The sequence below is a fragment of the Pezoporus occidentalis genome, unplaced genomic scaffold (genome assembly GCF_034315485.1).
Source record: "Pezoporus occidentalis ecotype Australia unplaced genomic scaffold, CSIRO_AGI_Poc_V1 ctg43, whole genome shotgun sequence".
In the NCBI taxonomy this organism is placed as follows: Eukaryota; Metazoa; Chordata; class Aves; order Psittaciformes; family Psittacidae; genus Pezoporus; species Pezoporus occidentalis.
Genome location: NW_026915758.1, coordinates 27,705 through 52,844, shown reverse-complemented (window position 1 = coordinate 52,844; position 25,140 = coordinate 27,705). Strand labels below are relative to the sequence as shown.

General features: G+C 43.5%; 2 protein-coding genes across 4 annotated transcripts in view; one reads left to right on the top strand and one right to left on the bottom strand.

Annotated features, from left to right (window-relative positions):
* Positions 1–1,332, bottom strand: part of NOL10 (nucleolar protein 10) — a 52,946-nt gene extending 51,614 nt beyond the window's left edge. Inside the window, exons 1-3 of the mRNA XM_062634507.1 lie at positions 1,179–1,332; positions 630–675; positions 152–250 (exon numbers count right to left, since the gene is read on the bottom strand). Coding sequence (XP_062490491.1) covers positions 152–250; positions 630–675; positions 1,179–1,244 — 211 coding nt within the window. The 5' untranslated portion in view covers positions 1,245–1,332. The remainder of the gene's footprint in view (positions 1–151; positions 251–629; positions 676–1,178) is intronic.
* Positions 1,333–5,948: 4,616 nt separating this feature from the next.
* On the top strand, positions 5,949–24,625 carry ATP6V1C2 (ATPase H+ transporting V1 subunit C2). Of its 3 annotated transcripts, none has more exons than XM_062634509.1 (13): positions 5,949–6,044; positions 6,890–7,048; positions 8,518–8,585; positions 12,447–12,532; positions 17,207–17,301; positions 17,990–18,081; positions 20,232–20,330; positions 20,952–21,020; positions 21,953–22,045; positions 22,462–22,555; positions 22,863–22,960; positions 23,363–23,492; positions 24,251–24,625. In XM_062634509.1, the coding sequence occupies exons 2-13, from the start codon at positions 6,920–6,922 to the stop codon at positions 24,344–24,346; spliced, it is 1,149 nt and encodes a 382-aa protein (XP_062490493.1). In that variant the 5' UTR covers positions 5,949–6,044; positions 6,890–6,919; the 3' UTR covers positions 24,347–24,625. The 3 variants fall into 3 exon arrangements, with proteins under 3 accessions (XP_062490493.1, XP_062490494.1, XP_062490495.1); XM_062634510.1 differs by lacking the exon at positions 5,949–6,044 and adding an exon at positions 6,712–6,731; XM_062634511.1 differs by lacking the exons at positions 5,949–6,044; positions 23,363–23,492 and having other exon boundaries at positions 6,738–7,048.
* Positions 24,626–25,140: the final 515 nt, after the last annotated feature.

Below are 25,140 nucleotides of genomic sequence, written 5' to 3'. Positions count from 1 at the left end.
AGACAGCAGTCTATCACATCTTAAGAGTAAGCTTCCAAAACAGTTCAATGTTACTTTCAAAAATGAACTCTTACCAATTCTACCTAAAATACTAAGTCACTCTGCAATCAAGGTTTTCTAGCTTTGCTACAGAGAGACACTGTTAACTCACCAACTGCCATAATATACTGTCCATCTCTTGATACCTTAATCTTTGTGCTAACCGTGGGCATTTCAAAGTCTTGAATAAGCTCAATTCTTCTACGGATATCTATTAAAAAAAAAAATAAGTTGTTGTTTAGGTAGCATGGTTGTACCATATATATATGCAGTTCATGGTTTATAAGCTATATGTGTAATTCATCAATCATTCTTCTATACAGTCAAGTAGTCACATAATTCATCCATCATGTTTCTGTAGAATCTACAACCCCAACACTTAACGTCTGAAATTTAAAACAGTACAGGTAATGTGCTGTTCACATAAAGCTATACAAGAAGTTGGAGTAATTATTTATAGTTTTAATTTTGTAGTTTCTAAAATATAAGCTGTGCATAACTTCCCTGTATCAATGAAGTGTCTCCCTCTGGACCTGCACACTATATATGTAACTGAGTATTACAGGGGATCATATGATGGGAAAACTCACCCACATCTTTCTTCTGTAAAGCTCTTTTCTTCCTGTCTGAGAGCCACTGCAAGAAAATACATAAATCAGTCTTGAGCTCATTATTCATAAAGAAAACAGAGAATCACTTAAGGTTTATCTGACTTGAAGTACAAGACATTCAGGCCATTAATGATCTTTTTTTTTCTCCTTGATTATTTTAAAATTGCCACTGGTATTTTTAATCATTCCACATTAAAAAAAAAAATCCAAAAATTTAGAAACTCGTGGGTTTTAGAGATCTACAGAGTAACACACCTACAGTTACAGATGCACGCACTCAGTCTGCATTCGTAGCTTAAAAATACCTGCAGCTGGTTTCAGTTACCGACCCTTCACCCTCACCACAAGCGCACACGGAGCAGGGGCAGCTCCATGAGCCTCTCGGGCCCAGGCTGCAGCTCAGGCCCAAAGCGTGCAACGCGCTTCTAACCGCTCCCACTCTGGCAGACGGCTGAGGGAGCTCCTGGCCCGGGCCGGCAGCGCGTCCCCCGGCCCACCCTCGCCTCGCCTCGCCTCGCCGCCCCTCACCTCCGGGAGGCTCCTGCCGGCGCTGAGGCTATAGACCTTCACCTCGTTGAGGCTGGAGACCTGCATGGCCGCAGCTTTGCCCACCTCTTCCGGGGCGGAGGGGAAGCGGAAGGCGGCTCGCTTCCGTCCCACTGCTGCTTCCGCCGGCGGGAGGGCAGAGGGTCCGTGCTCGGGGACGGCGGCAGTTTGGGTTCTCCGGCTGCCACCCTCTGACGGGAGTGAAGCAAATCCTTCTCGCAGGGAAGGAAGCAGATCCATGGGGACTTATCTGCCGCCATTTCCTGAGCGTTCATTTCTAGCGATCCGGAGGTGCCTGTGGCTCTCCTGTTGTTCTCCATCCTGTAACACCTGAAGATGAAGAGCGCTGTCTGTCCGTGAGGCAGGCTGTGGTGCCGCTACGGGTGATTAAATCACCAAGGCAGAAGGTGCTTCTGCAGGGTTGGTGGAAGAGGTGAAGGAGGTTAATTTTCTCACCCTACAGCAAACCATGCCCGTTGCCTAAGGAAAGTGATGAATCCAGGGTTTGGTTGATCTGAATCTCATCAGCAAACATAAAAGACCCTTCTATATTGCTTTGTAGCATCACCGTTTAAAGAATAGGCATGCAAAATTCTGACTGTTCCTAGTCTAACTTACAAGAGCAACAGCAAGTATTGGAATAATGTATATCAACTCAAACAATGAAAGCAACTAAAGTCTCATGCTGAAAGAAGGTAGATTTAGATTATATATTAGGAAAATGAATTTTACTGTGAGACTATGGAACAGGTTGCCCAGAGAAGCTGTGGCTGCCCCATTTGTGGCAGTGTTCAAGGCCAGGTTGGACAGGCCTTGAACAGCCTGGTCTAGTGGAAGATGGTCCTGCCCATGGCAGGGGGGTTGGAACTGGATGAGCTTTAAGGTATCTTCCAACCCAAACCATCCTGTGATTCTTTGGTAACTGGTACAAGATGCAAGCTGAAGCTGTTTCAAGTAGGTCTTAACTATAGTATTCCCTGGATGATATATTGCAACAATGATGATGCCAATATCATAAATCGAAAGAAGACTATTCTAGGTTGTATTAGAGGGCATTGTAGCTGAGATTCGTGAGAGATCAACACACCTAAATATAGTTGCCTGTGTGGATAGTAGATGTATGTCTAAACTCTCGGTTCAGAGCTGAAGCTTCACTTGCCTAAATGTAAATTGTCTAGTGGCGTTTGAGATGCTATAAGGCATCAGGACACCTAGATGGGGCTGACACAAGACCTATGGACAACCCGTGCCCTTCTGCAGCAGGAATTGAAGGCCAGTCAAGGTGTGCAAGGACATCTCAAGTGGCACTAGAAGCTCAGGCAGCTCAATCTCATCCCTAGTAAACGCAGCGAAGGAACCTGAGGAGCAATGTAGCGCGGTAGCCACTAGGTGTCTTCTCCGGGAGGAGATCGATGATTACCGAGTTCTACTGTCTCATTACTTAGACAGCCACTGGGACCTGAACTGTGCAGGGGAAGCTTTGAAAAGGCATATTGCTTCCTGTATATAATCACAGAATCATAGAATAGTTAGGGTTGGAAAGGACCTTAAGATCAAATTCCAACCCCCGTGCCGTGGGCAGGGTCACACTAAACCATGAATCCTTCTTGCATGTATAACGATATACATTTAGATTTTCCATTCAAATTAACATACATGGAGCAGATAGGCATACTGACTACAGTGACCATGACAGAGGGCTCTTTCAGCCACGAGCAGATCATTTTGCTTGCTTATTCTTTCTGTTTCTAGTGTCAGAATTTGCTGTGTGCATTACCTGGTGACAGATAATGGCAGTGCAATATTCTGAAATAACGTGGTGATAAGCAAATCAAATGTTGCCTTTACTGATTTTAATGACAGCTAGGCAGTGCTCCATACATACATATGAGTACTAGTTGTCAGGTACATTCACATTAAACAGCATTTCACATTCAGTAAGGAATTCATCAGAAAGGCTCTGCTGCCCTTCACAGTACAGAGAGAGCAAAGAACCAATATTCCAGTATTCTTTAACATAACTAAGAAGTAGATACACAGCTAAGGAATTATGATAAAGAAGCAGTTTACGCACTAATCTTAAAACTACATAGAATGTTTTCATTTAAATTTTTTTATTATCCATTATCAAGTTATTTAAGAGTTCCTTCATGAAAATATTTTAAACTATAATTTTAAATACCTTGCTACAATAATAATAAAACACACGAGTGGGAAATAGGACTTAAAAGATTCTAAGCAGGCAGAAAAAAAAACAACCCACACATTACTAGAAGACTAAACAGGTAGTGCACGTGATAGATGTATAAATTGTTTTATAGAGAACTACAGCTCTGTGGCTGCTGTTTTGCAAGCTTAAAACAAGCTTTCCCATTAGTATCAATGTCATAATTTTCTAGGTAATTAATTTTGGTTATCTGTTAGAGAAATTTCCCTTGGGAGATAACTTCAAGCAGGATATTTCAGTACTCTTAATGGCTGTTTGGAGGCAGAGTTTTCCTCCTTAGTGTGGCATCTGAGAGATGTCACACTAAGAGAGGCAAAGTCACTTAAGGTTCATTTCCTTGACAGATCAAAGGAGGCAGAAAAACACATGATGATCACGAGGGAATTAGACAACTTTGAGACCACATGGCACTGCACACAGGACCAGGAAGGGGAATGGCAGGGGAGACACAAACGGCTGTAGCTGTGTTACCACCAGAGCATGCAGCACACTCTCCATATCCCTTGGCAAGCGGTTCTGCATGCTGCTTCCCTCCTCCACCTCCATTACTGTTTCATCCAGCCTGAAAAAAATGTGTCATGGGGGAAAGAAAGATTAAAAGGTCACAGTAGAACCAGAAAATGTGATAATAGAAAACATTCAATAGGGCATTGTTTAAGCATTAACATCATACTTCCTTGATAATTTTCTACTAAAACATTAAGTAGCATAATATTTTCCATTTTAATATGAGTAATCAAAGCAAATGAGTCCATATGAAAAAATAAGTGACATTGCTCAATAAAAATGTTTAGGAAGGAAATAGTGTATATTGTAGAATCTAGAAATCCAACAATTCTTCAGCTTGGACTTTACCTTATTCACTATAATATCCATGTGTACAGGAGCATCTCCAACAGCCAGCGCCACTGCAGCAAGTAACATTTCTCATGTGTTAACACTAGCGTCAGCTAACACAATTCTATATATAAGATGCTTATGATTAATTAAAAATTAATCACGCTAAGCATTTCCATGGCTTGAGACTGGAGCCAGGATCCAGTGAGAACTGCACTTGAGATGGGAAAGAACTTCCTTGTTAGGGGATGAGGTTTACTATACCTTTCAGATCACTAGTCTGTGGGTAGAAATATATCATGTGCATACCCAAACATCAGCTAATTCTGTTTTCATTATTAAAACATATAGTCTAAGGGAACAAGAAAAAAGGAAGATTTGGCAATAATCGCTATTTATATGAATGCCGTCACACACATCTATGTATTAGTTATTTTGCATAACTTTTGGAAAGTCCTTTTTTGTGTCCTAGGGGACACTATGATTGAAAAGAACTATAATAATCACAGTTATGAGCATTGAATGCTAGCCTAGAAAGGAAGAACAAACAAACAAACAAACAAGGCAGGAAAAAACTCCCCATAGAATTGTTATTTCAGCTACAAATCTTTTTTCTGGAGAGCTTTCAACAGAGACTCTCCTCCTCCACACATTTATTGCTTTTTTTATATCTCACTAAAAATGTTAAAGCAAAGGAAGATGAAGCCTTGGCTAATCTGAAGAGTTCATAAATCTAGAGTCTAAGACCGTGACCTGCACATTAGCTACCTAAAGCATGATTTAAATGGAACAGTTCAAGTCCAAGACTATGATTCAGGATGTCTTCCATCAGCTGCTTCTTTCTAGTGCTGGAGAAGCTTAAACCCATTAGGGGTATTCATTTAATGTTCTTGGAAGTGTCAAGGGCTTTGCTTCTGTGCATGACCAGATCTGCCTGGCACCAGCACTCCCAAACCCTCTCAGTTTAGGACAGATCCTTTGGAAACGCAAGAGCATCCTTCTGTTTAATTTCTTGTGGGGCTTCATTTCCACTTGATATGCAGAAACATGGACAAAAATAAAACAGCAGTAGCGAAGAGATTGCCCTACTGCTGTATGACAGCATAGTGACTAAATCAGGTGGAAAATGAGAACTGCCTGCACGTTCTGGAGAACGTTACTTACTCCACATGACCTGTGAAATACTCCCAGTATCTTAGCCAAGCTTAAAGGCGACAGAAGGCAAACTCACGACTTAGTAAGGACTAAAATCCACAGCTATATTCTACCACGGAATAAGCATCCACGGGGGAGGAAGAATCACTACCTTGCAGACAGACTCCTGCACAGCTTGAGTGTTTGTTAAATAAAGTAGGTAAGTCCCAAAATGGAGGATCTCCTAAAAGTTTCTTTACTCCAAAACCTTCAGACTTGCTAAAGGAGATCAGCGTTAAATAAAACCAATGGACTCTGCCTTTTGTTGGTTTTGTTTTGTTTTTTTTTTTTTGTTTTTTTTTTTTTAATGCGAGTTTAGAAGCAAAAAGGTGGGAAGCTGCAAGAGGTGAGAAGCAGCGGGATTTGGAGCCGTTCCCGGCTGCTGGGGGCTGGTCTCACCTGGTGCCCCTGCCCTCTCCGCGCTGAAGCGGAGCTTGCACACCCTCACCTCACTTCAGCGTCCATCCAGCGGCTGCCCACCTCACTCTCCGCCCCGCCCCATCCCGCCTCACCGAGCATGTCCGTGCCGCTCCGCCGGGAGCCGCCGCCACCGGGCTGGCAGCAGCGGGACGGCGCCGGGTACCGCGCAGGTGAGGCAGCGGGCAGAGCCCCCCCCGCCGGCAGGGCTCGGGGAGGGGGGCAGCCTCGCACCGCGCCCCTCGGCGCTGCTCCGGTCCCGGGCATAGCCGGGTGCGCGGGAGGCCGGTGCCGCATCTTCGCTTCTGTCCGTCGCACCTGAGAGCAGAGGGTGCCAAGTCGCGGGAGAGCGTCTCAGAGCAGCGGGAGATTCCAGTGTGGCTCTGGGCCTCGCTGTCCTGTCCTGATCTCCTCTGTTAACACCGGTTTAGTTGTCCTCCGAGGATTCTCTGTATTGCCTACCTTGTGCTGATACCGCCTCTGTACACTGCGACCTGCCTTCCTGCCGCTCCTTGCTATCCAGTCTGGGAATTAAAACACATGGGAAAGCAGTATTTCATCTTGCTAGCAGTATCTTTTGCAGCCTATGTGTTCGGCAGAGGTCTTTGCACACCTTGCTTTCACTTTTGCGTAGCAGTGTCCAAAAATTTGAAAGAATATTTATCAAGCAGAAACAATCATGTTTGGGGTGTTTAGTGAAGTCTCTGAACTCCACAGGGGGACTGCACATACAGTGCGAGGCGAATGGAACAGCCTGGGAAGGAAAAGGGGAGGAGAAAAGTTTGTTTTTTCATTCAGAAACTGGATGTAACAACCCTGAGAAAGGAGGAACAGCCACACTCTGTGACATTCTGGAGAAGGTCATGTTCCATGTCAGCCTGAGGCGCAGGACTGACTCGCTCTCCTGCTGTTTCTGGAAAAATAATCAGAGATCCATCCTAAGCCTTTCTGTTCTTAGGGAAGAGCCTGTTTAGTGTGGGGCTCTTTTTAACCACTTACCTGTTTTGTGTTTTTACAGTAACTGGGACTGAAGGGAAAATACTAGATCATGTCGGAGTTCTGGCTAATTTCTGCCCCGGGAGATAAAACAAATCTGCAGGCATGGGAGAGGATGAACACGGTGACGTCTAAATCCAACCTGTCCAGCAACAGCAAATTCCATATTCCGGACTTAAAGGTAAATGAGGAAGCGGTTTTAACCGTGGCTAAATAAATTTGGGTTAAATGTGGGATTTATCAGTTGGGTTTATATGCTGAGAGTAGAAGAAGGTTGCATTTGGGGAATGAGTTGTGGTCAGTCAACTGAGAATTGATCAGAAAAAAAAGAAGTCAGCGTCCTTGTGACCTTCAGGTTGGAAAGATATACATACATATGAGGAGTGAAAGTGAGATAAATCAAATAACTAAACTTCTGTATTCGAGGTGCCATTTGCTCCTGGTTGTGCAAGTCATACAGCATTGTACATCTTGAATCGCTACTGCAAAGGGAGTAGCCAAGTACCTAGAACCATGCTAGTAAGACTACTGACAGAAAACAGTGCTTTAATGCACATTACTCCTTGGGAAATGGATGTGTGTGTTTGTTCAGCTACATTATCCAGCTTCATACCAGCATATAAATAGGAAGACTATTAATGCATTATTAATATCTTTGCATTATTTAATCCTATTTTGTACGATCTGAACCTTATTTTTATTTCACTTTTGGCTATGAAAAAATCTAAATGTACTGCATTAAAGTCAATGGAGCTACACAGGAACTTGGTTCCTTGGGGATTTATCATCACCAATCACTTAACAAAGCTACACTTACTGCATCCAAAATCTGGCTTTAATCCAAAAAGATTGTTAACAGTTATAACTTGAGCTATTCCAATTACATAAGGATGCAAGTAAAAGGGGAGCCTGTGCTCAAGTAATTACTGACTGAATTGTCACATGAATGTTTCAGTCTGGGAATGTTGCTTTTTGCATGTGCCCCTGAGGTTCATGTGATTTTTACCACCTATGGGCCTTACTCAGATTGATGTGAGTCTGTTAATGTTAAAGCACATTAATATTCTGCTAATTTTTCTATGTAAAATTTGTCTCTTCTTCAGCTTGACCCTTCAGGGTGTTGAGCTGGCAACATTGCAAGAGAAAGGTTTAGCAATATACTGCAATACCATAAGCATGGGACTATGACTGTAACAGAGTCATACAAAAAGCAGATGTCGATATTGGAGGAAAAGGCTTTATGAGAGTCTTGCTATTTGGTAGTAGCAAAGAATGCAGAGACCCCCTTTTGAATAAGTGCTCCTTTCCTCATTTCTCTTAGTACGTCTGATTTGTTTGTATGTATATGGTGTGCATTTCTAGTCACTATTTTATCAGGTTGAAGAGTAGAGTATGCAATTCGATGATACAGAAATGAAAACAGGAAGGAAGACACTGATGTATGCTCCAGAGACTACACATACTTTTTTCCTTTACTGGAAAAGGTTTTTTATGCCCTAGGTCTCGGTAAAGGAATTGCTGCTATTTTCCACCAAGTAAATAAGGTTCTGCCCAACTGTTGAATTCACACAAGTCGGTGTCCCTAAGACTGCTAACAGAAGCCTTAGGCAGACTTGTGCATCTTTCACCTACTTCTTATCTTTTGCACAGGTGGGGACACTGGATGCACTTGTTGGTCTGTCAGACGAGTTGGGAAAACTTGATAGCTTTGCTGAAAGGTAAAATAGATCTTATTTACTACCTACAAATGAGAAACAGACATTGTTTTTATGGGACAGTATGTCCTTGTGTTCACCTCAGTCTGACTCAGGTCAATCTGAACTACAACTGGACTAAAGTGGATCGACTTTAACCCTTTTGCTGGTTGTCATATCAGAAAGAATGATAATTCCTTAAAATTTAGCTGAATTAAGTCTGTGATAGTTTTGTCTGCACAGCAATCTGTTTGAGTGGCAGTGTGAGGGAAGGTGTTTCTCAAAAGGAAACTTCTTATGAGGGTTCTTTATTTATTTTTTAAGAACATTTTTAAGAACACCCCATCCATAAACTTAAATTAATGAAACAGCATTTAGAGAATATGAAGCCTTCCCTGGTCTTATTTCACAAGACTAGCTCTGTTGAGCCTTCTGCACTTTTCAACCAAATACAGGAGTTCTGAAGAGTAAGTTGTTCTGAATGAAATCTGGACCTCTTCCCTCTTAGGCTTTTAAACTTCTTGAAAACCAGAATGTTGACTCTCATTATATCAAACTTATTTATGCAAAGACTCATGTGATCTCATTGTGGCTCATTGCCCAATTTGCCTTTTTGGCCAAACTGACCAGGGTGTTCAAAGAATAGTATAGTACATCAGGCTGAGAAAATGTCAGGTTGTAAGATACTTCATGGCACAAAGTAGACTTTGTTGTTCAGGCAATGAAAGTATAAGCTGCTGGAAGTTCTGGGTCTTGATAACAGGCATGTTAGTTCTGAGGCTTTTTGCCTTTTTCCCCCAGCCATGAGCGATAAGGATTTGCTTGTCTATATATGCTAGATACTTTCATAGCTTTTCTCTGGCAGTTGCAAACACACACTGATAGAAACTGCTTACATCAGTGCTAGGCAGTTTGGGTAAAAGTAAGTCTGCTAGAATACATTTCTCCAAAGGATTTTTTACTTTACTGCTATTAGGATAATCACATTTAATCCTTCTGGGTTGCATACAGCATTGAACTTTTAAGAATACGACTCATGTCTTGAATTAGAAGGGACTTATAAGGATCATCGAGTTCAACTCCCTGCTCCTCAGAGGGCTACCTAAAACTAAACCATTTTTCAGGATTTGTAGCAGGACAGAGCAATTTAATTCATCAAAAATACCAACCCCAAACCCCTTTTCCATTGTGATCCTGCAAAAAACCTGCCACAAATTATTTATAAGCATGTTCAGGCCTCTGGTTCATACTGCAGAGATTCTTCATGAAGCAGGAATGGGGGCAAATTTGGGGAGAGACAATGCCAGAGTGCACCCTGCTATCTGTTCTGACAGAACATGTCTCTACTCAGGGCAACAGATGGGCAAGCAACTGTAGGATCTGGGTTTGAGGACTGCCAAAAATCACACAGAACTGATTTTCAGAAGGACTTAACTAATCCCCAGCTTTCTGAAGAATTAGGACTTCTGAAAGGCTGACTGTAGTATCTGTGTAAGATCACAGGGGGTAGTTTTAAGTGAAATGTCAGTATGAGCTCCCTAGGCTGTCTGGCTCCTTTAGTTACCTATGTCTTGACAACATGGTACAGCTCAATGCCACTTTACTCCACAAGTTGTCCTTTTAATGCCAGTAACAACTCCTACTATAGCCACAAGTAAAGGGGTCAGTGAGGCCCCTGCACTTAACCTGCTGATTTGAGGACCTTTCCTATTTATCTTGTTTGCCTGTTAAGCTGGGTAACCAAGAAGAATCAAAAGGTTTTAGAAATAAGAAGAATGTGTAGAAAAATAAGAAAAATTCATTAGAGTAATAACAGAGAATAACCCACACTACTCTGCCATGTCCCACAAGGACATAAAAAGCATTTTGTGTTAAATAAATGCCAAGGCTATGAGCCTAAACAGTGATTCAGGGGTTAAAATGCCAAGCGCTTGAATGGCATCCAGAGGGCTACAAGCCTGTTCAAATGACTGTAGCATTTATGTTCCTGTTCCTCTGAAAGAGCTACCTGCTAAACTGTTGCTGGATAAACACAGCTGCCCATAAAGCCAGGCAGTGCAAACCTGTCAGCGCTGCCTCCTGCCAGGACAGCAGAGAAGGGGCAGGAGTTTGCAGGATCTATTGTTTCCACATACTTTTATTATTTATTTACGCAGGGAGGCAGAGTGTTTTTCCATGTCTCCCTGTGGCAATGTGGAGCTTTCTGAAGCTGACAGTCCCCTCAGTCACCCTTAGCCCGGGGGTTCTCCTGGATGCTTGGTTGGTGGAACATTCTGCAGCAGCATCAGATTGCAGGGCTTCTGCTCCCTGCAGTATTTTGAAGGCCTAGCTGGTGGCAACTTTTAACCCACAGTTAACATTTAAAGAGTGTTAGACCTTTTTCTTTTTTCCTTTTTTATTTTTCATTTTTTAAAGTAATGGGATTGCAGCAATTCCAAAAGCAAAATATGAGAGTCTTCCAAGCCATAATAATAGGCTAAATGGAGTTATTCTCTTTACAGGTTTTTATTACTACTTCTCAAGGCAGTTTAGCTGAAACCCTTTCCCTTTATAATGCATTATTTGAGGATGATATTTGCTCAAGGTCTCATTTAAGGGCAGAGGTTTAAGGGCTGGATGCGAAAGCTGCTTGCTGGTGGATGTCACAGTAGGTGATGGGGCTTCTACAGAGATCTGATTCCTCTCACTTGCCTCAGACATCAGTGGTGCACAGTGTGTGTGTTCTGTCTTTGTGTGAGGAATGTATTGGATGAGTGAATATCACTTACATTTCATGGCATGCAAGGCACAGAAATTAAGTCAGGACTGGAGAATGTTTCTCTGTCCCAGTGTATACATACATTCTGGCTGTGCCCTGCTGCAGGGACCTAGCCTGGGCAGCTGTGACTGTCAGGTGCATGAGAGCACATACCTGTCCCACTATTTATACTTGTGGAGAGAGACCAGAGCTAACTGTCTCCCAGCTATCAAGTTAGCCACCAGCTGCACTCCACAGTAATGAAAGCAGTTCAGCTCCCTGGGAAAAGCTGCTGGGTTGTACCCCTTTTTTTGGCTACTTTCTCTGTAATGTCTTTATCCTCCTGCTATACTGATCTTACCAACTGGGCTGGAGTCCTGTCTTGTTCCAAGTTCCTTTGGCTTCCTGAACATTGTGAAGGAGCCAAAAACCAGCTGTGTCTGCAAGCTGAATATTGCAGAATTGCTTGGCAAGACCACAGCTGATGGGGAAGCTCGATGTGGACCCTTCACTGTCCCTGCAGGCTGCTCACAGTGAGGGGCTCTGTTCAAATCACTGCTCTGAATCAGGCAGAAGGAGGTTTTGAATCTAATTCTCCCACACCTTAAAGGAGTGTCTTGTCTACCATGATAAAGAGAGGAAGAGTCCCCTAAAGAAGAGGAGTAAGAAGGAACTTCTCGCTGTCCATCAAGGGAACACTGTAATTTTCCAGAGTACTTTGTAAGAACCTTATCTCAGCAAGTCCTAGGGGTTTATTTAGCATCCCACAGAACAGATATTCAGCCTGTATGTTGCCTGTATGTTGCCTCTTGTTCCTCCATCACCTTTGGCACTTTAAAGGTGGGTTTCTTCCTTTCTGGTTTCTGCTGAGTATCATGAGTGTACAGCAGACTGAATCTTGATCTTCTGGAAATTTAGAGCATAGTGGAAATGATACTGCCTGTTTGTTTGCAGAGATCAGTGTATTTAGAAATAAGGCATTTAGTTCTGCAATATGCCATAGATGGTTTATCTTAATTTGAATTTCAAATTAACCTGCCTTGCTTTAGAAGTGTTTTGTTTGGACATCTCCATGTTTATCAGATCATTGTGGCAACCTTTTTTATAATCATTTCTTCACTAACAAATCTTCTCTTTTTACACGTCAGCGTAATAAAGAAAATAGTCCAGTACATAGGAGAAGTTATGGAGGACTCAAAAGATAAAGTGCAGGAAAATCTTCTGGCCAATGGAGGTAGGTTCTGTGAATATGGGTTTTTTGTTTGCTTCAGAAAATGAACATGTGGCATTCAAACACACACACATTAGAAAGGACAACCACTGCAACATTTTTAAAGAACACATCTCGCCGGCTCCTATTTTTCTCAAAGGTAGCAGAAGCTCTATCCGGCACCAACTCTGCTTCCAGGGCAGTGTTCAGCACCTGGTACTGAACCGATTCCTAACACCAGAGCTGAGGAGTGAAGAGGAAAGCAGGAGACATCTTTCTGCACTTCCAAAATGACCTAGCAGCTTCCTGTGCCCTGTATGGGCTTGATCTCTTACAGGCAGCTAAATCTCATTTTGTATGGCTGCACGACATCTGTCAGTGGTCTGGCAGCAATTTGCCTTCCCTCCTGCAGTGCTGGGATAGGTCATGTTGTTGACCGTGGATTTCTGACATCACAGCTGGCTGTGGGGCAACAGATCCAAAAGATGGAGCTGGGGCTGCACTCACAAGGTTGTGCTAGAGGCTGGCAGAACATACAGGTGCTACTCCTCTTAGGAGGAAATGTCCTTCAGTGTAGTCCTGTCCTTGCTGCCTGCAGTAGTGTGGCAGAGAAGAGCAGGCAGTGACAGCAGGGGCACTTCTGACATGCCAAAGGGCTGTGGGAGCCTATTACCTTCCAGTATGCCTCCCTACATCATCTCTAAGTAGTCAGTGCAGTGTTTTTATAACCTCCATGAAGTAATTTTCCCTGCTTGTTATCTAGTATGGTACTCAAGGCCATAAAGAGAACCTGTGTCATGGACAAAATTAACATTGAGAAATTGACAGTTGCTAGACCTCACCACACTCAATTAGACGAGTATGTTTCAGAGCAAATTCCGCCCCAGCTATCCTGGAAAAGTACAAAATTGGATTTGTTACAGGTGCTAATAACAGGCCTGTAGAATGATGCTTTTACATGAGCTAAGAATGCACACTCCATCTCCCTTTGACTGTCTCCAGTGTTGTACTTCAGACCCATATGAGTAAATGATGGGGAGGAAGTTCTGTTAGAAATCTCCTCCTCGTATGGCATAAGACTGACATTTGATGAGTGCAACTCTTTGCCAAATATGATAATCTCACTTACTGTGTTTCAGGACTAAAGGATAAAATGAAATGCCTCAAAAGTATGTTGAGGATTGATGATTGCTGTGTTGTTACAAGCATGCATCTGTGTGTACTAGTGCTAGAGGAAAGTCTTGGTCTGGTTGTAGAGATACAGTGATCAGGTTACGATGGATTTCTCAAGTAACAACCTCGTAGCTTGATCACGATATCCCTATGACTTGAGAAACAACAGGTTTCGCTTATTTCCTTTGTTTCCTCTTTTTACACCAGTTTCTTTCCCTATTAACTCTGCATAGAAGGATATGAAAATTATTTGTATGTTACTAATTTCTGTATTCTGTCTGAATTTGGTCATTCAAACAACTCATACTAAACTGAGCCATTAACTTTTCCAAGATTATCTATTATTACTATTATCTTAAAAAATTGAGTCAACTTTATTATATGGGGACTCCTCTAAATTACTCCAGTGTCATTCTTTATCAGCAACAGCAACTTTGCTGTATGAATTCTTCCTCCTCCCCTTTCTGGTCAGCAAAAGGACCCTAAAGTTGAAGACTTCCTCAAGGTCATGAAATCAGAAACAGAACTATAAGACATGACTTCATGCTGCATAGTCCTGGTTCAGACTATTACACTGTTCCAACTCAAACTTTGGTTTAAGTCACCCTATACAAGTTTTCTGATTTTAGCTCAGTTGTATGTAATCCTGACAACAGTTTGGTCCAGGGCCTGATGAAGATGGTGGCTGTGTGTCTAACAATGGTTTGGTTAGATTTGTGTGAAGAAAAATTCGAAGTACGAGAAAATACAGCACTTTAAGTGAACACACCCCCTACTTTCCAGTGGGCAATGGTCAGAAGCAGCCATGTGGAGATGTCTCTCTTATGTGTGTTTGTGTAATAAAGGGAATTTTAGTATATCACCACAGCAGGAAATGCTTTCTTGCTCATGACAATAAAAATTGTGAAATGTAGGTAAAGCTTTTCTTCAAAGATTTGGATCAAATTATCTTCCATTTATAGTAATGTTAAACCCAAAGGATTTTTAAGATTTGGTAAGTGGTGAAATAACTCCATTCTTTACAATGAGCTCAGAACAAAGCAAAATGGGAAGCATAACAATTTTGAGTAATTGTTTTGAAGGGAATGTGTTTAACATTGCCTCTTAGAGCTGGGTGAGTAAATTAGACTTATCAGAGATTCATGCTGTGGGGTTTCTGGGAAGGTGTGGAGGCACTGGGGCAGCTAGGAAGCATCTCCCCTGTATGGGTAACTATGTGAAGTCTTCTAGGTGTGACTTGACAGGTTCTGTATGTGACTGGTGTCATTCCAGGAGCATCAGAGTGCTTGGACTGTGTGGCATTTTAAGCTCAGCTCTGCCAGTGTGTTCACAGAGGTTTGTGCCATCCCCAAGATGAGCCTGCTGAACTGAACTTCACCAGAGCCAGCACACTACTCAGGAGTAAACTTGTAAAGCAGGCTGAGAACTCATGCTTAACTGTCTAACATTTAAATTCTGCTGAGATTCAAGGAATGCAAGGATAGAAAGGGCATGTGTAGGTCTTCAAGGAACTTTCATATCTCCTCAGCTATAAATAGGTCAGTGTCTGTCTTTAAAGAACCTGTGAATACACTGTTCCTCCACTCAGCCCTGTAATACCATGTTCTTTGCAGTTTTCATTCTTATCCAATTCAGCAAAGCCTAAGCAAGAAAGCCTAGAAGAGAGGCAGCAGGATGAAATCCTTGTGTCACATACCCTGTGCTGGAAATGTTCTGTGAACTTTGTGGCTCAAGTATTTTTTTACCTCCCTGCCTTCTGCCCAGAGACCATGAGTAAGCCCTGCCAGAGAACCACATGCACAGGGGCTTCGTGATAGCTCTTCCTGCCTGCTGCAGTCATGCCCCCTTCCCACACCCTCCCTGTGCAGGAGAAATTGCTTATTCCCAATCCCACATTAACAGGAAGGGCTAGATCTTTGCCTTATGACTCCTGTCACCTCCCTACCCCTTGATGTAGCTGAGGTTTACACAGCTGTAGTTTTAGAAGGAGGGGGAGAGCACTATTGTACCAGTAGTCTCTGCCTCCCAGGCAGTTTATCCCCTCCTAAGAAGCCTATTTCCTCCTAGCATAAGACTTTCCGTGCTTTGGAAATCTAATAGGGTAAACTGACTCTGTTGTGGGGTGAGAGAAGCCCATGGAAAGGATAGTGCTCTCCTGCCAAAGGTATTCAGTATCACATGAGACAGGGTAGTAACCTCAGCCTTTCAGTATGGCAGTTACACAACTTTTCATATTCCTCATGCATCTTGGTTCATAAAGTTTTCCCCACACCCTCAAAATCCATCCCACAAGAAACTGCTCAAACCTTGGTGTGGGACTAAATTAACTCCGGACAAGGCAGCAAAGAGCAATGAGCCTCAGCATGCCCCTCCTTTTACTTGGTGCCTTAAGCTTGTTTTGTTCCCCACTTCCCCAGAGCATTCTCCATGTTTGCCCTCCTGGTGTGGAAGGAAGCCCACCCTCTAGGTGACATTTCCTCTGGCCTCTTTGCCTACTGCCTTACTCTGGTCTCTGTAACCTGCCCCTGTGCTTGTTGTGGCAGGATGTGTGGCTTTATCCCATCCCATAAAGCGGACCAAGAACACTATGTAGGGGTGTGTTTGGCATCCCAAAGACTCTCAGGACTCGGGTAAACAGCTCTCTGATTTCATGAGCTGCTAGAGAACAATTCCTTATTTGGTACCATAATGTACCAAGCCTTAATATTTTCTCACTTTAAGGAAGCTTGGTGTTCAAAGTGAAACACCATGATCCTCTTCTGGGAGCTGGGTGTCATGATGTGTCATTTCCCCTCAATTCTGGGAAGAAGCCATGGCTCCCAGGGTCTGAGGGTGCCTTGTTTTGGGGGACTGCATGCACAGGGCCTTGCTGTGAGTTTCTGAGTTGGATGTTGTGACTGGATTTATCCATTTAGAGAAATACTGTACAGCTTTGTGTGAGATGGTGAGCTCTGTGTGCAAAACTAATGAGGAATTTCTTGTCACACCTGAATTTGATTTCTAGGGAGTGCTTGACTGAATCACAGAGAAGTGGCAGCAGCTATGCTCTTAATACCTTTGATCGAACTCTCACCAACCCTGAGTATTACTGCTGGTCTTGGGCACAAAGTATTTTTCTGATAGCCCTTGCCAGGATTAAATTCAGGCATATTGCAATAATCTAGATTGAGGTTACATGAGGCTGTTTCTCCTGTGAAGAAAAATGGCTGCACATTGCTGTGTCCTGCTGATACAGCCAATTTTACAGTAACACTTGTTCTCTACTGTTAGGTGTGATGAAGAAAAGATTTCTGGTTCAACTTCTAAGTTCAGGGGTGTTTGGAAAGATTATTAGATTTGATGTATGATCTGTGCAGATTTGATCTGGATCAAATTTATGTGAGGACTCAGAGGTGGGCTTCTGGTTCACTCCCATCTCTAATGTTAATCAAAGCTGTGCTTAGGCTATAGCTGGGGACTTGTACCCAAACTTTGATCTGCCATCTGGTAAGTGATCTGCTTTCATGCATCTCTTTGCATTTTCAGTTGACCTAATTAGCTACCTGACACGGTTTGAGTGGGACATGGCCAAATACCCCATAAAGCAGCCGCTGAAGAATATATCAGAAGCATTAGCAAAGGTAAATTGTACTCCAGTTTTTAAGAAGATATCAGCATGGGTAAGCATGTCTTTTGGCAGTTTCTGGTCCCTCCTCTCAGGGCAGTCAGTGAGAGCTTTGCCTTTGGTTTGGGCAGGAACAGGCTCAGAAGCCTGCACTGAAGCAGTTGATATTATTGTAATTTATACTGTAATTATAATGGTATGTATATTTACACCTATCTCATCTATAAGCATATGGCACTTTATCAGATTTACTAGAGTACATTGACACACTTTCTGCACTTTAATCCCCTCCGTTATAACATTTTATTGTTTTTATCTTCTGCCATGTTATTCTCCATTTTGGAGTTCTTTTGTGAGATTGTTGGCCTGGCATTAAATGAGACGTGCTGCAGGCTGGTTGAATGATTTACACTATCAGTCCATTCACAAAGGAGCGATGTGTTGTTCAATATAGGTAAGAAACAAAACCGTGAAATTGCTCCTTAGGTACAGCTGTAGCACACAGGGCAACAGCTAACTGAACCCTGCTTTCTGCAGAGGGCTTTGCCACAGGGGACCTCTGACACCAGCTCCCCCTTGGCCACAATGAGGCGCGTTTATGTGGGGCTGACAGCCATGTCCTTGTGTTGAAGCGCAGAGGGAGCAGGAGTGGGCAAGGACAATGCCTTGAGCACTGAGTTGACTCTCTCTTTACTTTGTTTTAGCAAGTGACACAGATAGAAGCAGACCTAAAGACCCGATCAGCCGCATACAACAACATTAAAGGAAATTTGCAGAGCCTGGAGAAAAAAACTGTGTAAGTACAGCACATGGTGTTTGCATATGGAACACTGCATGTCTGAACTGAGAACAGTGCATGCTCACACCCACTTCTGTGCAATGGACCATGTGTGTGCTGCTGAGAGCCGTTCTCTGTCTTGCTTGTTCCTATCCCTCACCAGCAGCACACACACTTACATTTTAGTTTCATTCTGTTGGTCCAGGTAATGCCCTATCAGAGCTTTCCAAATGCTCTCTCTCCTGTCTTCAAATGTTTATGGTCTTTACCTATGGCAGTGCTGATACCTGGAGTTTTTTTTTTTTCAGGGTATCACTAGGGAGAATAGTAAATTCCAGGAAATAGTAAATTTAAAGCAATTTAGATGATGCTGAGCAAGCCCTCGCTCAACACATGCTCGTATCTGCCACTGCTTTCTACTCAGGCTCCTTGGACACAGGTCTTCACCTTCCTGGCACTGCAGGAACTGCTGTCCTTCAGGGAGACCTGCTCAACATAGGACTGCAGTGCCCATGAGGGTCAACAGAACTGTATCACAGTTGCATCTTCTCTCTCTGCTGAGTTCCTGTGTGCATGCCTCACCACCACCAGCACACACCACTGGCCTGTGCTTCCAGCTTGGTATAATTAATTAATTAATTAATATTTAGACTGGCACAGAAAACCTCAAACCCAAACCTAGTGGGTTTGGTCCTTCTTCACTCCTCATGGCTTCCCTCCCTGGCACTTGGAAGGAGTGCCTGCCAGCCATGCCTAGCCAGCCCCAGCCACTGACACATCCTAGGTGTGCAGCACTGGTAGGACTTCATGTGATCAGGTGGGCTTAGACTCTGAAGAGACCCCCTCCTGCAGGTCCCACCTTGCATGAGACTGCTGCTCCCTCTGTCCTTCACCTGGAGGGAGGTATCTCTGCATGCTTGTCCACAGCAATGCAGGTTTGCCAGGGTTTGATGGCTTAGGTCCATTGCTTACCCTGACTGAAGTGTGGTCACAGAGGGAAAGAAGGTGCCTCCTGTGAGACGCAGCAGTGACTGGGAGCAGACTGGTAACTTCAGATGTGCACTTCCCAAGCAGCTGCACCCTTACTGTAGAAACAATAGTAGCAGAATGGTGTCATTTCACCTAAAGGGCATAAACTATCTTAGTGCTAGTCACCAATATTCTGTCATTAGTATTCGTTGCCTTTTTATTCTTTCTAGTTGCAGTAAAAGTAACTAAATAGCCATTTTAGAAGTGTAGACGCTTTCTTCCTGGCCTTCTTCAACCCTGATACGGTTGATTGATGGCTTGGCTTCGCGAGAGAAGATTCGGGACAGGCTTTACCCACGCTTACTACAAGCACAATGACCAAGGGCATGTGGGATATGCAAATCTGGTTGGAAAAAAGGCTGCTTAGGCAATCAGGAAGTGTCTGACCAAGACTGTCAACTCTTGAGCAATCTCGAGGGACCCATGCGCTGGTCTGTTCACATGCAAGGTTGGATCTGCAGCTTCCCATGCTGTTTAGATGGGAAGCTGTCACCTGCTGTTTAGACCCTCGCCCGCCCATACAGACAAGTGAGAGTGAGCCCTTCCAGCCTGCGCAGTGGATTTTTTGGGTGAGGGCAGCGTGCGCAGAACTGGCCCCACCCTTTACACCTGAGGTTTAACTGCCACGGCCTAGCTAGCTAGGACAGTGACAGCAAAGTCCACAGGTTGTAGGTTTGGTTAGAGTGTCCTTCTCTTCGATGGAAGACCGTACGAGGCTAGACGAGCTCCATCAGACCGGGTTTGAAGATAGGAGTTTTCCTTCTCCTATGAGGAAGGCCTGTCTTCGCTAATGAAGATTCAGGAAGGGCTTTAACACACACACATTCTGAACAAGACTGTCATCTCCTGGGTCAATCTCGAACGACTGATGACACAACAGCACAACATCAAGCGTCTAGGTGGGATTCAGTCTTAGAGGCATTCAGTCATAAACCCGCAGATGGTAGCCTTGCGCCAGTGGCTCCTCAGCCAAGCACACGCACCAGGGGTCTGAACCTGCGGTTCCTCTTGGACTGAGCAGGATTACTACCGCAACAACCCTGATATATGGTATTATCAACTACACCCACAGCTCAGTGCCTCCAGTATGCTGCTGCTGGGCTCCTGCTAGTGTTATTTTTTATTTGTCTTCGCCATAGGGGAAATCTGCTGACTCGGACCCTAGCAGACATTGTGCATAAAGAAGACTTTGTTCTGAACTCCGAGTATCTTATCACGCTGCTCGTCGTGGTGCCAAAGTAAGGCAATAGTGCGCTCGTATGTGCTCAATGTGGTGTTGAGTTTCAGGCCAAAGCACCAGATCCAGGTGATACTGGATCAGGTTGAGGCAGGTCATCAGCACTCTGGCTGGGGCAGAGGTAGAGCTGTTAGCAAAGGGGAAAGAATGGTTTCTGCCAAGTGTAGTGCTGGCACAAAAGAAAGAGGCAAAGATGTCTCCAAACTCACAGCAGGACAGAATCGGGATGTAGGTTTTTAATGGTTACACAGTGGGTTCCCAAACAGCCTCCTGGTAGGAGGCTTGTAGGGGTGTCCTGGAGCAAAGGACGTTGTGTGGCAGCCTGGAAGTATGTGCCAAAAGCTACATTCTTCCCACCATCAGCTTCTTGCTTCAGGCCCTTCCTCATGCCAAGAGCCAAAGTGACAACTGGGGGTGCAGCGCAGAAGGAAATATCTCTCTAGTTCATGACTAGGAGAGGAAAGGATAGGAGAGGCTTAATGTATCTTAATCACATAACCCAGCATGAAGAGCTCCAACATTTCTATCCTAAGACATTAGCTTAATTAACTATATTTATCAATACCTTTGCTTCCCATAATATGGTATGTGTTTTCCGTGCTTTGTTTTGTGTTGCTCAAAGGTCAAGCTACGTACAGTGGCAGAAGACCTATGAATCCCTCTCCGATATGGTAGTACCTCGCTCCACGAAGTAAGTGAAATTCCAAGTTACAGTCCCTGTTGGTTTCAGAAATCTCTGCCATATTTCAGCCCCTCACATTGCTGGATCCTGGAAGGAATCATTTGTCTAATGCATGGGCTCCATTTGAACATAGAGATTTACCCAATCTCATTCTCAATTGGAATCTGAAATTACTCTGTTGAAGTGAAGTGCAGATGAAAGAAAAAAAAAAAATCATCCATGTTTTGTTTACAATTAGCTTATTGTTCCCTTTTCCCATTATCTCGTTCTTTCTACTTTCGACCAGGGCCTTTTCTTTTTGTGTAGAATTGCCAAACAATTTGTTACAGTAATCCAGGCATAATTCAGACACATGCAATCACATACAACCTTACGGAAAGTACTTTTCACAAAGATCAAACACTATCTTTGCATCTTTAATTGCTTCCTGCTGTAGAACAGGATAATTCAGTGTACTGTCATTTGCATAAACTTTTCCTTTCACCTGGAGTAAAAAATCCTTCCTAGGAATTAAATATCCCACTGCTCAGCTCACACAGATCATGAGGTCCAATCCAGGGGAACAAGAGGTGACAGTGCTGTTATCTGAAATGGAAGAAGCGCAAAGCACAGAGAAAAAGAAGAAAGGTGTTTGTTACTGCCTGTCTCAAAAACGCAAATACATGGGAAATGGCGAATGTTACCAGGAAGCACAAAAAAATCAGGCAGGCAGAATGTGTGTGTTCTGCGATGGGTTCACAAACTTAACTCATGGGAGTTTTACATTGGAGGTGGCGTGGCCAGTGCTAATGAAGTTTTTGTTTCCTATTTTGTTCAGATCAGTTCTTGAAAAGCAGGGTGGTGTTCAGCAGCATAAATGAAAAAAAAAAAGTGAAATAGGAAGGTAAAGAGGCGCGGGGGATTTGCTGTATCAAACCACAACAGTGATTTCCCTCCTGCAGAATGATTGCTGAGGATGCAGAGGGAGGACTCTTCACTGTGACCCTATTTAGAAAAGTGATGGATGACTTCAAGGCCAAAGCCAGGGAAAACAGGTAAGAAGCACTGATTGCTAGGCAGGGCAGGCTGCAGCAGACAGGTGGTAAGGGTAAGGGTAAGCTTGCTCTGTGTGCAGTTTACCGAATCCACCACTGGGTTTGGGACTTCTTCACTGGTCGGGCTGCTCCGGCCCTAAAGCCGCTGAGAAGGCAGGGTGGGAAGGAGCTGTGGCAGCAGAATCACTGACCCTGTTCTTTAAGTACCAAACTACAGATCCTGGAATTGTCCTTCCTGCTCTCATGCTAAGATAGCAGGAAGCTTGCTTTCTTGGAGTGACTTCAACTCCTACCCTCCACCCACTTTAACTGGTTAAATGGCTAGCAACTTTGAAACACCCTGTACTTGCTTCTCTAGGTGAGTGTGCATATTGCTTGGGCTATGGCTTGTGAGAGCGAATGTCATTTGATTATAGGTTCATGGTTCGAGAATTTTATTTTGATGAGAAGGAACTGAAATGTGAAAAGGAAGAGCTGATGAAATTAGCTTCTGATAAGAAACAACAATATGTAAGTAGCACATCAACTTGGTGGCCCATGTAACGACATCCTTTGCTACTGGCATGCCTAAGCACCTCACTCAGAGATGGCTTTATGGTTCCAGCAGACTCCTGGGAGCTCCATTTAGTACATACGACTGAGGCACAGGACAGATAGCATGCTTTTCCTGAGGTCACCCAAGGTTCTGATAAACTGGAAACCACTAACAAGCCACCTGACAATTATCTCAGCAGCCCATGATGGCTGAAGTGGGATTAGCTATGGAGTTGCTTCACAGAGCAAGGGGATCACAACGCTGTTGTATCTATTCTCATAGGGCCCATTGTTGCGCTGGCTGAAAGTGAACTTCAGCGAAGCATTTGTAGCCTGGATCCATGTGAAAGCCTTGAGGGTTTTTGTTGAATCTGTCCTGAGGTAAGTAGGAAAACACGCAATGCTGGCAGAGATTCCTGTAGAAGTCAAACATACAGCTCTCTTCCTGGGGTAGGTCTTTGTGGGAGGGAACATCCCTTACACACCTTGTGCCAGGGGCTCACAGGAGACGACAGATGACCACAAAAAAGGTGACGTTCAAAGTTGATGAAAAACAGTTCTGCGGGGGCACTTTCAAGGAAGTGGAAACCAGAAAGACACCGTTTAGTTGAGTTTTGGCATCAAAAAGGAAATGCTTTCAGGTAGAGGCAACACACCACCACTGAGGTTGTTTCTGCAGTGCAACATCAGCTAGCATGCCAGGAGGCCGAGGAGGGAGAAGGGAAGGAGCAGAGAGGTGTGCCTCTGCCCAAGAGATTATCACATATGTTGATGTGTTCCAAGGTATGGCCTCCCTGTGAATTTCCAAGCAATGCTGCTGCAGCCAAACAGGAAGTCTGTAAAACGGCTGAGAGATGTCCTGAATGTGGTCTTCAAACACCTGGATGAAGTTGCAGCAGCAAGTATAATGGATGTATGTATGTATTTGGACTTCAAGTGCACATGCTGTAGCTTGCGCCAGTTTAGCCAGGTGAATACTTCCGTTGCCCAGGGGCTAGGGAACACATCTCCGCACACCCTGCAGTGCTGCTGGATACAGATGGTTACAGATTAGATTAGAGTAACAGGCTCAGATTACAACAGAAATGCATAGATTGCTTACATTTTCTGTTGAAGCATCTGATGTTTATAGCCACTGGACTGAAATAGATCTGCTTAATTATGTTCAGATCAACACAAAGCAAGAAAATTAATCCAGAACCAAATACTGGGGCTGTGACACCTCTATCCCCTGAAAAAGGCTGTTATTGATCAAATATCTCAGTTTAAACCTTCGGCAGCACTCACTTTCTCCCTTTCCATAACTTGACTGTACAGTCAATTCAGGATACACCACTAGGCATTAGAACAGCCTAAAACCAGCAAGTGCAGGATTCGCAGTGCAGGAAGGGAGGAGAAAGAACTGGGTTGCTCTAGAGCTGAAGCACGCAACAGTGCTACTACACATGCTCATAAAGCTGCAACCAAACCTGACTTCTCAATGCTAACCTTCATTAGGCAGCCCAAAACTACCAAACAACCCCCAGATTCTCAGTGGCAAATTCCCCACTTTTAGCACAGCAAATGTAAAACTCCATTCCACCTGTGGAAAGGGGCATAAAAGCAAATCATTGTAGCTTGGAACTGTGCAAGCTTGTTTCTGCAGCTAAATCACATTGCTTCCTTTTGCAGCCTGGCATGGACATCCCTGGTTTACAACTGAGTAACCAAGAATACTATCCTTATGTCTACTTTAAAGTGGACCTCAGTCTTCTTGACAGCAGCTAAAGAAATTGGCTCAAGCTTCGTCTATTAATTTTCAACCCTAATGTTGCTGTAAAACAATCCTTAGCTACTGAAATTCAAATGCAGATGCTGTAACAGGATAATTGCATAAGATCTTCCCACCTTTTGCAGTAACTTCTACAGTGACTTCAATATGAACATCTCATAGTTTTACAAAAACGTATTTCAGAGGCAGGAGGTACTATAGTAGTATTTATTATTTTTGGTAAGTTACAAAGATGGTATATCTACTGGACTTGAAATAAAGCAATTTAAAAAGTGTGGTGGCTAATGGATCTACCAGGTGTATACAGTCCTAATCTTCTAAGAAAGCAAACTTAAAAAAAACAACAACAAAAAAAAAACAATAGAAAACCTAAAAAGCATCAGAGCAAACCTCAAAGTTTAATTTTTTCAAAAATAAAAGCTTAAGAAAAGAGAGCCTCAGAATTGCTGTGGAACTTACTGTAGAATGACTTCTAGTCCCAAGTACTCCTCAGTTTAGTTTTTGCCAGGACCTTTTAGTTAGAACTCATGTGCTGGGATGAGCACATTTCCTGCACTGAATCCAGAAAATTACTGTTGGCCACCAGTGAGTCTTACACTGCCTTTCATCAGGAGGGAGCTCTCCTTTCAGGGCCATCTCTTACAGACACTACACAATAAATATCCACATTAAATTATTTCCTTGAAAGGAGGGTAAACTTTCAGCTCTTTCATTCCTTACTCAGAAACAATTCCATAATTCTAAACTGATCATATGAGGGTCACTTCACTAGACACAAGACATGGAGAGC